This window comes from Cnephaeus nilssonii (assembly GCF_951640355.1).
Source record: "Cnephaeus nilssonii genome assembly, chromosome: 10".
NCBI lineage: Eukaryota > Metazoa > Chordata > Mammalia > Chiroptera > Vespertilionidae > Cnephaeus > Cnephaeus nilssonii.
The window spans coordinates 34,408,038-34,421,407 of record NC_137081.1 but is presented as its reverse complement, the minus strand read 5'-3'; the positions used below and the strand labels follow the sequence as shown (position 1 = coordinate 34,421,407).

Sequence of the window (13,370 nt, the reverse complement as noted above, 5' to 3'; positions counted from 1 at the left end):
GTTTGTTTTTAAATACGTTTTTACTGCTTTTGAGAGAATGGAGAGAGGAGAGAGAGAGAGAGAGAGAGAGAGAGAGAGAGAGAGAGAGAGAGACATCTATAACATCGACTGGTTGTCTATTGTGGGGGATCAAGCCCACAACCTGGGCATGTGCCCTGACCCGTAATCTTGGTGACCTCTTGGGTCGACACTCAACCACCAGGCAACACTGGCCAGAGTTACCTTAGACAATTTTTTTTAAAGATAATTTCACAGGTGAAATCTGACAACTTATTCCAGTATGTGTTGCAGTTTCTAACTGTAGTAAAGTTGGACAGTTTTTCACACGATTATTCCCTTTGCTCCCCTGGCCACTAGATGGCGATCTACTATCACTTAACGGACCAGTAGTTTTATTGCTAGCTTTACCCAGTGGTCAGATAAGTTTCTATTGAACGAGTACAAAAAACGTTTTACATAAATGTTAAAGGCACGCTTTAAAATTAAATACCCATTGCATCTTGAAGTTATTTATTCCATGTTCTTACAAGCTAATATCGTTTTAAAGAATTCTCGTGATTGGCCGCAAGCCTTAGAACAGAAAACACGAGAAGTCTCGTGATCCGTCTTCAATGTGTTAATTAAGACCAACCAGGCTGCTCCCAGGTCCCGAGTCTTCACTCCTAAATACAAGGCGTTCAGAGGAATTTCTGATGCTTTGATAGATGGGACAGAAGTATGGAAGTAAGCATGACATTGGTAGGATGCCCTTCCATCTATGTCTATTTTACTCCCGTCTTGTCAAACTAGCACTGCTGTGCTAAATCTATTCTTAAAGCACCCTTGGACTCATTTCCACCAGGCCCCGTGCCAGTGGCTGGGATGCATTGTGGTCTGGGGCCCGGGTTCTCCATCACCTGGGATGTGATCTCCCCTTTCCCTCTCCTGTTCCCCAAGAGGCAGGTGGGAATCAAGCCTGCATTGGGATCACCTGGCAGCCCTGCAAGCAGCACCCCTTGCCCAACTGAGGCTTTTGTTAAATTGGTTTGCAGTTCTGCTTTGAGGCCTCCCTGGTGAACCCACTATTCGGGCATGGTGGAGGACTGCTGTGAGGGCAGAGGTTCTCTCTGTCCTTCCTTCTGGGGGGTGTCCAGTGCCTGGTACAGTGTCTGACACACACCAGGCGCTCAACAAATGTGTGTCCAACAAAAATATAGGAACTATTTCCCCGCCCCCCGCCCCGCCCCCCCCCCCCCCCCCCCCCCCGCCCAGAAATCTAAAGAAAAAGGCCAGCTTTCCGAGAAACAGCCTCCACTATGGCTGACACAATTATGGAAGGCTCTCTGTGCCAGTGCTCACCCACCTCATCTCAGCCCCTCCCAGAATTTGGGGACGGGGGGGGGGGGGGGGGGGGGCGGGGCGGGCAGTGGTCCTGGAGCACAAAGTGGGGGAGGGGTGGCAATGGGGCGGGCAGGCATTCCTTGCTCAGATGCTTCAGGATAAACGGTTCCAGGACTTCACTGGGTCCCGGGGAGGCCAGTCTGTGAGCCCACTGACTGCACGCAGCCCAGGAAGCTGCTCCAACCCTTCTTAGCCTGGGTGTGGACCTGGGTTCTCTCAGAGCTGGTGTGTGTGTGTGTGTGTGTGTGTGTGTGTGTGTGTGCGCGCGCGCGCGCCTCGGAGCAGCCCTGCTGACCTGTCTCTATTGACTGTGTCTCCTCTGACTCCCCTGGAAGAGCCCCCTTGCCCAGAGGGGTGACCCAGGGACCCATGCTTCTTATAAAATTTATTTACTACCTAAACTTAGGACAATTTGAGAATCAAAAATTATCTGGCCCAGCCCAGGCCAATGTGGCTCAGTTGGTTGAGCATTGTCCCATGCACTGAGAGGCCGCATGTTCGATTCCTGGTCAGGGCACATGCCTGGGTTGCAGGCTCCATGCTCAGTAGGGGGTGTGCAGGAGGCAGTCAATCCATGCTTCTCTCTCATAGATGTTTCTCTCTCTCTCTCTCTCTCCCCCTGCCTCTCTCACTAAATTAAATAAAAACATATTTTAAAAAAGTATCTGTAAGGTGTTGAAAAAAACAAGAAAAGAAAGAAATATCTCCTCTTGAAGACTCCGGTCAGCGCGTGTTGAAGGCGTTGGAGAGTCACCACGTGCCGCCCATAATGTAATTGCTGCTACTGGTGAGAATGTTAGTGGTGCTCACATTACTTGGGCTTGGAGAGGGACAGGGGCTGAGCTCTTTGGGAAACTGGGCTAGGGACCACTGTGGTTGCACAGAAAACCCTTATAATTGGAAGATCTTCCTCAAATAAACAAGTCGGACCTGGCATTTGTCAGAGTGGCCCAGGCCCCTCCATCCGAAGCGATGCCTCAGAAAGCATGGGGAGCACCCGTGCCCACAGGGAGTGACCGAGTCCACCTCTCAGGGCGGGGAACACAGGACAGAAGAGCAGGATAACAACACCACAGGGAACCATCACCTGCGTGGATCATTCTACAAGATGGAAAGTCAATGTCACAACCAATAAAAAGAGCAGGCACTACAGAGAAATAACGAATGCAACTGTGGCTGTAGACTGGAGCCTACAAAAAAAGATGACTTCCTGGCAACCTTGGGGATCTTTGAGTACACACTAGATGACATTATGGAACTATTAAAATTTGCAGGCATGCTAGTCATCTTGTGATTACGTCGGAGATGGTTCTTATCTGGAGGAGAAACATGCTGAGCTACGTAGGGGGGATGTCGTGACGTCCACAGCTTCCTTCCCAAGCGCAGAGAGAAGGGGGTGAAAGTAAACACAGTAATTACTGTGGGAGCTAAGGGGCGGGTATGTGAGGGTCACTGTAATCACTTCCAAACATTCTCATATGTTTGAAAACTTTCATAATGAGGAGACGTAGAAAACATAAAATGGTCTGCCTCTTCATCTCTCTAGGGACAGAAGATGTTGAGGTTCAGGGCTGCCCTAACAAAGTGTCAAACAACAGAAATGTCCCGCGGTCTGGAGCCTGGAGGCCTGGGGTGAGGTGAGGGCAGGGCTGGTTCCCCTGGGGCTGGAGAGAAGCTGCTCCAGGCCTCTCCAGCTTCTGGTGGTTTCCTGCAATCTCAGTGCTCCTTGGCGTGTGACATCACCCTCTCTGCCTCCATATCTGTCTGTGTCCCGATCCCCCCTTTCACAGGGAATCCCCTTACTCCAGTATGACCTCATCTTAACCATTTATGGCAATAGCCCTGTTTCCAGGTAAGGACACATATGGAGTCTGGAGTCTGGAGACATAGGTCCGCCCATCACAGAAGGCCACAGCCTGCAATTGTCTGATGTCCAGCCCTCTGGCTTCCCTGTACCCAGAGGTGCTGAGTGCTGCCCCTGCTGGCGGGTCAGAGGCAGAGCCAGGCTTGAGCCACATCCTATTCACCTTGGGAAGGTCCTTCCCTCAGGCCCTCTTGGGGGCAGGTCACCACCAGTGACCCTGTCACTGCTCCACCTGACAAGAAGAGCCCCCCAGCTGCTGCCCCTGGCACAGCCCCACCTGGGTGGTCTGGGCCAGCTCTGTCCCCTCTCGCTGGCTGGTGAGCCGTGGACCTGCCTTCCCCAAATTGAGCTGGGGCAGCTGGGTCTGGGGTCCTGCTCTGGGTCCTGGACCCTGGGTCCTACTGAGCTTAGGTGAGCATGAGTCCTGTGGTCAGGGTAGGCTCTGGAGGTCCTGCCAGCAGGGTGCAGATAGTGCTTCCTGCTGGAAATAAGTGGTTAAACCTGCTCCCCAGCCCTGGATTGGAAGCAGGGCCTAGGGGTGTGAGGTTCACACTCACTGAGCACCCATCCATGCCCGCAGCAGCACCTGTGCCCACCGAGCTCAGAAACGAGGTGGGTACTACTGTCTTGGGGTATTCAGATGTGGACATTGGGGCTCAGAAAGGTTAAGGGGCTGAGTCTCCCCTCTCCCAAAGCAAGTTACATCTGAGGCAGGACAGAGACACCACGCGATCTGAAACAAGTAGCAAAGGGACACAGTGTGGGCAGGAAGCGATCTAGGTTCGGTCTCCCTGCTGCTGATTGGAAACAAGCAACTCACAATGCTTTTTCTCCTCCAGATTACCAACCAACACGGGAGGTAAAGAGGACAAAGGAGGGCCTGAGAGAGGGCGGGGCGAGAGGGGCGGGGCCTGAGAGAAGGGCAGGGGCTAAGAGAGGGGCGGGGTCTGAGAGAGGGGCAGGGGCTAAGAGAGGGGCGGGGCCTGAGAGAGGGGCGGGGCTGAGAGAGGGGCAGGGCTGAGAGGGGGGCAGGGGCTGAGTGAGGGGCATGGGCCTAGAGAAGGGCAGGGGCTGAGAGGGGGCGGGGCGCGAGAGAGGGGTGGGGCCTGAGAGAGGGGCGGGGACTGAGAGAGGGGCAGGGCTGAGAGAGGGGCGGGGGCTGAGAAAAGGGCAGGGGCTGAGAGAGGGGAGGGGCCTGAGAGAGGGGAGGGGCCTGAGAGAGGGGCGGGGCTGAGAGAGGGGCGGAGCCTAAGAGAGGGGCGGGGGCTGAAAGGGCTATGCTGCCCCCCTCTGGGCTGGAGCAGAGCGCAGCCTGAGCCACCTTTGGGCGGCTTGAGTAGAGGGCACTGGACCTGCAGGTAACCAAGAAGGTTCCAGCTCCTCTGTTCCCTATTGGGCTCTGAGTGTCCTCCAGGTTTGTCACCACACAGACGCGTGTAGATGAGGCAGCTGCTTTTATTAGGATTGAAGGGAAAGTAGTCCCTTGTGGAGGGGGCTGGGGTTGGGGAGAGGCTGCGGCGGCGGTCACTCCTCCTGCCCTGGGTTGTCACCCATCCTGGGAGGGCTCAGCGCCTCCTTCCAGGGGGAAGCCGACCGCTGGTGCCACAGGCTCAGCTCCGGGGCATTCCTCAGGGCCACTCTCCTGCGTCCGAAGCGGCCCACAGGCCTGATTCTGCGGCCCATGTACCAGGCAGGGTCGATGTCCGGGGCTGGAGAGAAAAGGCGAGACAGTCGCAATCTGTGTTCCCTGGTATGCCTAGTGGCCTGCCGTGTGGTGCTGGGTGCAACTGCCAGCTCCCCACGGGGCTCCGAGCTCACAGGCCAGGCTGGGACCCACCCACAAAGGAGGGGCACCCGGAGGGTCAGGCGACACCTTTTCTGGGTGGTGTGGGGTGGCTTTGGGAAATAGGAATTCAAACTCACACCAGGACCAAGGACTAGTACCCTCCGCACCCCCACCCAGTGTCAGCAGGGGACAAAGCACACTGGAGTCCCCGGCCACCCTGGTGGTGGGAAGTGAACCCCGGAACGTGTGCTGGACAGGGACACAGGGAAGCGGGTGACAGGGCCACTCTGGGTTGAGGACTGCTGAACACAGGCCAACCCCCCCCCCCCCCCCCCCAGAGCTGGGGCATTTAGTAAGGACGTGCCCCAGGTTAGGAGGTGGCTCTGGGGTGGAGGGGTGGGTGGGGGAGGCTGACATCTGGTTGGGTGGGCACTCACTGCGGGTCTCCATGGAGTGCTGGTGGGCGGGGCATGTTGCCCCTCGCAGGGCCAGGCCCAGCAGCAGCAGGCACAGGAGCCAGGCCTGCAGCACCTTCAGCCCCCTGGCTCCTTGCCGAGGCCCCGCTCGAGGTGGGATCCCACACGGGAGGGCTCGGCCTGGGGCAGAGGGGGCAGGAGCAACATTAAACACGCGTGAGGGCGCCTGTGTACAAAGCTGGGAGCCTTAGTTACTTGTTAGTGCTGTGTGTGCGTGAGAGAGTGTGTGAGGGGAATGTGCAGGCATGAGCTTGTGTGTGCATGTGGAAGGATGTGTGTTCCTGGGAGTGTGTGTGTGTGTGTGTGTGTGTGTGTGAATTCTCTGCTCCGTGCCGGGTGGGCATGAGCACAGAAGTAGCAGACCGCCTGGCCAAGTCCCGCGCCTCCCCAGGACCCCATTCTGTCCTCTGCACAGTGAGTATTAAATGAGGTGGTCCTGAGTGTCAGCCTCCGTGGCTCCGTCATGTGGGCACTGACCCCGTGCCATCAGAAGGAACCGGAGGTGTGTAAGCTGTGGGTGCAGAGCGGCAGGCTGTCTGGAACAGCTCCGTCTGTCAGTCTGTCTGTGTTAGGGAGCTGGGGGGTGTGGGAGGTCTCTGCACAGCTGTGTGCTGTGCACCCAGGCCTGAGAAGGGAGGGTAGAGGTGAGCAGGTTTGTGGGGAGCTGCCCAGAGGAGCCCAGAGGAGCTGCAGGGGTGGAGGGAGCCCAGCCTGAGTCAATGCTGGGGGTTGGGGACTAGGCATGGACCAGGCTCAGGGGCTGGGACCCCAGTGCAGGGTTCTTTCCCTCATTCGGCCCAGGACCTCCTGCCGCCTGTCCAGTCCTGCCCCCAGGCCCATTGGAGGACGTGAGTGGACAGCTGGGCATTGTAGGAGGGTCAGCGTCCTATGTCCGTACCAAGAGTACCTCCCTCCCCCTGACCCCTGGGACCTGCCACTAGCAGCAGGGCAACCCCCTACAGACAGGCACGCTGTGGGCAGCAGAGGGGCCAGAAAATGCATTTTGTCCTGTGGGTGGAGGCAGTGACCTGCCTGAACTGGTCCGTCCAGCAATTCCTCATGCTGGGCCCTCTGTCAGGTTCCCCACCCTGTCTGTCTCAGGGAGGACCCGTCTGCCCACCTTCACTTTCCAGCCTGTCCTGAGCCACTCAGAAAGTGCTGTCCACCTGGGTGATTTTAAATGCCCACCTTTTCTTTTTGGGTGTCCCACAGGGGGTGGGGGACCTTGACTCAGGAAATGGAGGTGCCACCATGAGAACAGAGTGTAAAGAGATGCTGCTTTCTCCTCCCCAGGGGCTGGGATTCATGCTGGACGGAGGGCACCTCGGGAGAATGTTAGCGGCGCCTGGCTCCTGATCCCCAGGGGGAGATTTTTGCTGTCTGTCCAGGGGGATTCCCTGTCTGCATTCTCAGTGGGGTGCAGGGGTGGCCTCCCCGCTTTGCCTTCACCATGGACAGCACTTGAGTACTGGGGGCCCTGGGCAGGCAGGAGTGGCCCTCAGACACATAAACCGTGGGGTGGCTGTCCCTGCCTGTCCCTGTCTATCCCACCCAGTGCTAGCCAGCCTCGCCGCTGGGAGAGCCAGCATGGCCTTCGTAGAGCCCGGACCCAGAGGGAGATTTGCAGGTGACAGTCCCCTGGGCTACTCACCACTGTTCCTCATGATGGTGCTGAGGTGGCCGGTGTCCTGAGTGTGACTCAGCGGGAGCCAGCTTACCCCTTTTATAGCCCCAGGAGGAAGCAGCCCAGCCCCCTGACGCCCCCCTCTCCCCTTGGTCCCCGCCTCCCTCACAAGGGGACATCAGAGTCTTTCTTTTCTTTTCTTCTATTTTTTTTTTAAACTCTCATCAGCGATGTGATTTGTCCCTTCCTGGGTTATATAATTTCATTTGGGCCAAGTGGTTTTAAAACACATTAGCCTTCCTTCTTCACGCCGGCCTTGGGGACACGGCAAAGTCAGGTGTCAACAGTCTGGGCAGCACGTGAGCCACTGCCTCCCGCACAGAAAGGCGACCGTGCGGCCACTCCTTCACCTCCTCTAAATCATGGTGAAGGAGAAGGACCCCGCCGGACACGACGGTGTCTCCAGGATCATCCTCAGTCTGTGGCTTCCCATGGTGACATTCTCATACACAAACGACTCTCGTCCAGGTCACAGCTTAAGATAGGTTCCTCTCTAGGCTTTTACAAGTCTTCATCATGGATGTTTTCAATGGGCAAGTTTATTATTATCAGAAAACCAATCTGTTGAATTTTACTGTAAAGGCAATTTATATACATCTGGAAAGAAATTAACACATGTAGAAAAATAGAAAAAAACACACAGGAAAATCAAAAGCACAATAAAAGCAAAGAAGCGGATCGTTTCACAGGTGATGTGCTTCCTCCTATTGGTTTCCCACATCTTTTCTGGGCCAGTTCATCATATTTATATGTTTTCGAGTCTCATTCTTTTTATTTAACAGTTATGTCCTCGAGTTGAAATAACTGACAATATTCTACCACTTAACTTGGACCTAGACACCTAACTCATCTGTATTCTGAATAATTAGATTATGTCAAAGGTCACTAAGTGCTGTTGAGTGTAGGGTCAGGGAGCCTGTCCTGGGGGAGGAGACCTGGGTGGCCCCCTCAGGCATGTAGGCTTGTGATAGGACATGTCATGTGACCATCACTTCTCGGAAATTCTTCCGGGCTGTACCTCCCCCTCCGGGGATTGGCTGCCCATTCCTGGCGGCCAGCAGGTTCCCTGTGGATCGGGAGTCTGTGGGCACTGGTGAGGGAGCACGTGACTGGGGACTGGGCAGTGGAGGGTGGGTGCAGGGCTGTGATGGTGGCTGCAAAGGTGAGGTCACTGGGGATGGATTCCATCAGAACTGGGGGTGTCTCAGAGGTAGTGGTGGCCAAGTGCTCAGGGGTGTTTCTTACGAATCATGGCGAAGGACCGCTGTCTGGAGATGTGCCCCTGTCTTAGAGGCAGCCCTCTGGGTGGTCCCCACAGATATGTGTGCAGTCAGGGCCACCTGGAGGCAGCTGTCTGGGCATCACCATGGGAGCATGTGTGTGCACATATGTGTGTGTGCACGTGTGCCAGTACAAGTGTGTGAGCACACATATGCCTGTGTGTACATACATGTGTGCCTGTGTGTGTACGGGGGACAGTAAATCCCTTTCAGCAAAGTAGCTTTGCCACAGAGTGGCACTGGTGCCCTACCACTTTGGGGCTTCACCAGAGGGTCTATAGGCAGTGGGAGACGAAAAATTAAAGGCATCAGATGAGGAAAAAAATCCTAAATAAAGTATTTTTTCTTCTATCACCATTTATTCTCCCTTTACTCTTTTCTACCTCCCCACCCTCTTTAAATTAAATATTAAAGAAACAAATTCAGCAATGTATTAAAAACCTAATTATCTTGACCAAGTAAGGTTTATCTCAGGAAAGCAAGGGATTTTTCCTGTTGGAAAAAGTCATGAGGTGACTGAGGGGAATCGAGAATTCGGGAGTGGTTTGGGAGACACAGAGCATAGGGTGTGGTCTGATGAGGGGCCGGGAGGGGCAGGACTGGGGTCTGGGGCCTGGGGTTTCTGGCTCCAGGGCTGGGTGGCTGGGCTGGGAGCTCTGTGGATGGGAGAACTGATGAGTTCCGTGGTGGCAGGTATTGGAGGAGCTGGAGGGATGGCTATGCAACTGCTCCTGGCATTAGTAGCTCCTCAGGGAGACCTTGGTCATGGACCAAGCACAGTGTGAACAGAGCACAGGTGGCCGAGAGCAGGTTCAGGGGCACAGTACCTGGTCCTGTTGTAGGAATACGCAGGGACATGTAGGGCAGCCAGAACTGTGTCTTCTTTGACTCGTAGGAGCTCACCTGGACTTTAGTTTACTTTGTGAATAAGGACGGGTGTCCATAAAAAACTGACCTCCCTTTCATTTACAGGAGTCTTTTAATCATTTGTAGCATTGACTTGGGAGCAACACCCTTTAACCAGCCTCCGTTCTGAGAAGGGGCCACAGGTCCACCTTTTCCACCAATCCCAGCATAGCCTGAGGCTGGCTCATTCCACCCCCTGGAGGCTGCCTTTGCACCGGGAGCTGTTCTGGACAACGCAACCCCGTGGCGACCTGACCATGGCTCAGGGTGGAATCTGTGCAGCTGTGGGTGGGGCTTGTCCACAGTCAGGTCAGAAGAAGTCTCATCATCGAAGGCCCTTGGGCATCACTTCTCCATCTTCCTCTTTTGGGTACCATGTGAACTGGACAAGACACCCATTGAGAGAGCCAGGTAGGAGTTCACCCACCATCACTTCAAGAGTATAGAAATCATGCCGAAACCGGTTTGGCTGACTGAAAGGTCCCAGGTTCGATTCCGGTCAAGGGCATGTACCTTGGTTGCGGGCACATCCCTAGTAGGGGGTGTGCAGGAGGCAGCTGATCGATGTTTCTCTCTCATCGATGTTTCTAACTCTCTATCCCTCTCCCTTCCTCTCTGTAAAAAATCAATAAAATACATTTCTTTTAAAAAAAGAGTATAGAAACCACAGAAGCAGCTCCAGGAGGACTGCCTTGCACCAAGGGCTCCATGTCCTCCTCGGCAAACAGGCTTAAATTTGATCCCAGGTTTAAATAAACCAGGGAACCTACAAAACCACAGCCAGGCTTGCGATGGGGCAATATGGTTAATTTCTGTGCTCAGAGGCAGCTCTGGAGGCTCACAGCGGGCTCCTCTTACAACTGAATGAGCCACACAGACACCCAGAAGTAGCCCTGAGTCCTAGCCTGTCTGAGATGGTGGGCTTAGGGCTCATCTATGGAACTTATGGCAAGTGGCCGGCGGGCACTACTCATTGGTCCTGGCCCTCTGGGCCCCAGGCTGCTGCCCCGTGTACATTTCCATCACCACCTCTCCCCACAGGTCCTCTAGGTCTGTGTCTGGCCACTGATCATATGCCACTCCTACCATGTGTATGCTCTGCCCTTGACCAGAGGGTAATGTCTCCCAGTCTCTGACCCACAGATGATCTTGCAGAATAGGTATATATTGGGGGGGGGGGGGGGGGCGTGGTCCGGGGCTCTATTCCTCTCTCATTATTCAGCTGATCATGAGTTCAGTTCCTTCCTTGTATTGATGCCCAATTTCCTTCTCCAGTTATACCCACACAGAATATACATACACCGGCCCACACTCTGATGCACATTGTTATTCCTTTCTGCTCCATTCATGAAACCAACATGAGAAAGGCAGCAGTGAACGGGGTGAAAGTTCATGCCAAATAGGTTTTCTGTGTGTCCTTCAAAAAATTTAAACAACATTGTCCTGAAGGAAAGATGTAGCTTAGAAGTCTCTCACGGATCAGAGCAGGCTGACCAGGTAGCCTGGGAAGTTGTCAATGAATGGGGATGAGCAGCTGCAGGTCTGAGGAACATAGTCATTTCACAGGTGGGGTTCCATCACAGACGGTGTTTCTTCCTGTTTCTCCACTGGATGGTGTGGAATGGAGAGTGCAGGGCAGATGGGGGGGGGGGGCGTGATGGCTGTGGGGGAGGGAAAGCAAGGCGGGCTGCTCTGTTGCTCTGTTCTGTTCCCAAGAACCTCTCCCCCTTAGGGCTGGTGGATCATTACAGGTTTCTGCAATGCACAAACACACATGCACAATAAGCATGCACAGATGGGTATGCACACAGATGCACGCACATGCACAATAAGCATGCACAGATGGGTATGCACACAGATGCACGCACATGCACAATAAGCATGCACAGATGGGTATGCACACAGATGCACATATAAGATTTCTGTTTAAGTCTTTTGCCAAGTTTACTTTACATGTTACTTTACCCCAATTTTCTTCACTCCGAGGACTTAATACCAATAAGTAATCTGACAGGCCACAGAATTTTGGAGACACCTCGGAGAGCTGGATGAATCCTTACCGAAAAGCTGTGGTGGGCAATGCCCCTTCTGCCGTTGGGGTTTCTCTGTGTCAGGGACCCGCGGTACACAGATTTCCGATCAAAGGACTCATCATCTTTGCCTTTGGGGAAAACACAGGGACGTGCTTACCCCAAACAAGTGTCTTTGCCTCCCAGGAAATGAACCAAGTAGCATAAAAACGGACATATCCCCCTCTGAGAATTCTCTCAGCACTCAATAGTTTCAGCAAAGCATCCACATTCTAGCAGCTGTGCAAAGGAACGCTCTCTTTGGAGCAGGCATGAAAACCCTACCTCCCTGGAGCCCAGAAATGTTCACTGGGGGCAAAACAACATCCTTGCACTCGTGTGGGGTCCGCCACTCCTTTCCTTTCCTTTTGTGATGTGACAGCCAGCCTGAGGGGCTTGGGACTGATCCTCAGGAGAGGGTCTCTCCTCAGGGCTTTGGTTGTGACATCCATCACACCAGAGAGTCCTGCAGGTGCAGGGGCATGAGCTGCTGCGTCCCACAGATGATGTGGAAGTTCAGATCCCTGCCTCCACGCCCCAGAGCCCCTCCCCAGCCTGCGGGGAGGAGGGACGCAGGCCACTCTCACCTTGACTTTCAGGGGAATTGCTGAACTTCCTCCTCAGAAGGTAGGGCCCCGCCATCACCTGGAAGGAAGGAGACACCTCTGGGCTTCACTCGACTGTAACTTAGAAACACGGGGAGCTAACTTGGGACCCGTCCTTCTTCCAGATTCTAAGTAACCGGGTGGACTGCTTCTGCTCTTTGGCAATACTTGAACTGTTAACAGTATTAAAATGCATGTTGTCAATCATTTAAGCACCCAATGCCAGAACATAAAAGGTGCTTCGCTCGGGGGAGCTGCCAACATCGGGAGGCGTGGGCTGTGAGGGTTCCTCCGGGACCCACCCTCGGCTCAGTGTGTCTGAGGCCACCAGCCTGCGAGGCTTGCCCAGTTCTCTACCACCCCCTGGACCTGCCAGGCTCTGGAGAAGGGGGTGTCCACCTTTCCCTCTTTGTCCGGCCTTTAGGGGTGGGAGAAGCACGCACCTCGACTCCATCTGAAGGGCCTGCAGGTGGATCCTCGGGACTCTGGCCCAATTTCCCAGCAAGTCGGGGCAGAAATATCTGGGGGACAAGGAAGAAGCCTGCGCATTATCTCTGCCCTGTGTCACCTGCAGCCCCGGGGCCAGCTGGACACAGGGCGGGCGTTCTTTCAGCACTCGCTCAGGAATGCAGGGGAGGCACGTTGGCCCTGCCAGGCAGGCCACTCAGTGCGCTGGGACTGGGGCACGACCAGGGTTAGCAAATTAAAATACAGAACGGCCAATTTGCTCTGAATTCCAGAGAAACAACAAGTCATTTCTTAGCGTATGGCCCAGTATGCACGGGCTAGTCTCACACGGGAAGAGGATTCATCGTTGATGTGAAATGGAGCTTTCACCGGCGTCCTGTATTTTACCCGGCAGTCCCGTCCGGGACTCTCCCAGGAACGTCTTTCATGCTCGGCCAGGTGTCCTCACCAGTGAGATTTTGCCTGAACATCCCCGACCTGACCCAGGAGAGATGTTGGGGGAGGGGCCTGCTGCCCTCCCACCCCCTGTTCCAGGCACACCGTGTCAGGGGCAGTTTGTTAAGATGCCAACCCGGGTGTCATCATTCAGGCGCTTCCTCTGCACTTTGAACTGCGCACCTGGTGTCTTTCAAACCCTCCTGGGTGCCGAGGGTCCCTCTTAAAGCACTTTCTCCAGTTAGAAAAGCAATAAACGAAAGAGCTCCCACAGGGCACAGCTCACGGATGGCTGTTAGGGCACTGAGGCAGCAGTTCAAGGACGGGGAGATGGCTGGCCCGGGGCTCTCGGTTTCACGCCCTGGGGTGGCCCTGTGGGCCTGGCCAGGAGTCGGGGCACCCAGGCCCCGGGCACTG

The 13,370-nt window shown here is 54.8% G+C and overlaps 2 protein-coding genes across 6 annotated transcripts in view; both read right to left on the bottom strand.

The window, feature by feature from the left end:
• Positions 1–4,790: 4,790 nt before the first annotated feature.
• PRLH (prolactin releasing hormone) lies at positions 4,791–7,170 on the bottom strand (the record flags this gene model as incomplete). The annotated part of the gene is given in 4 exon segments (XM_079783136.1): positions 4,791–4,834; positions 4,837–4,953; positions 5,468–5,626; positions 7,158–7,170. Coding segments are annotated over 4 exon segments (333 nt in total).
• A 3,375-nt stretch (positions 7,171–10,545) lies between these two features.
• MLPH (melanophilin) overlaps positions 10,546–13,370 on the bottom strand; it is a 31,662-nt gene continuing 28,837 nt past the window's right edge. For 3 of the 5 annotated variants that reach the window (XM_079782826.1, XM_079782822.1, XM_079782823.1), the window contains 4 exons: positions 12,494–12,571; positions 12,033–12,090; positions 11,437–11,537; positions 10,546–11,037 (listed from right to left, as the gene is read on the bottom strand). In XM_079782826.1, coding sequence (XP_079638952.1) covers positions 10,954–11,037; positions 11,437–11,537; positions 12,033–12,090; positions 12,494–12,571 — 321 coding nt within the window. In that variant the 3' untranslated portion in view covers positions 10,546–10,953. Of the gene's footprint in view, positions 11,132–11,436; positions 11,538–12,032; positions 12,091–12,493; positions 12,572–13,370 lie in introns of all 5 variants that reach the window. The other 2 variants (XM_079782824.1, XM_079782825.1) reach the window with 1 other exon arrangement.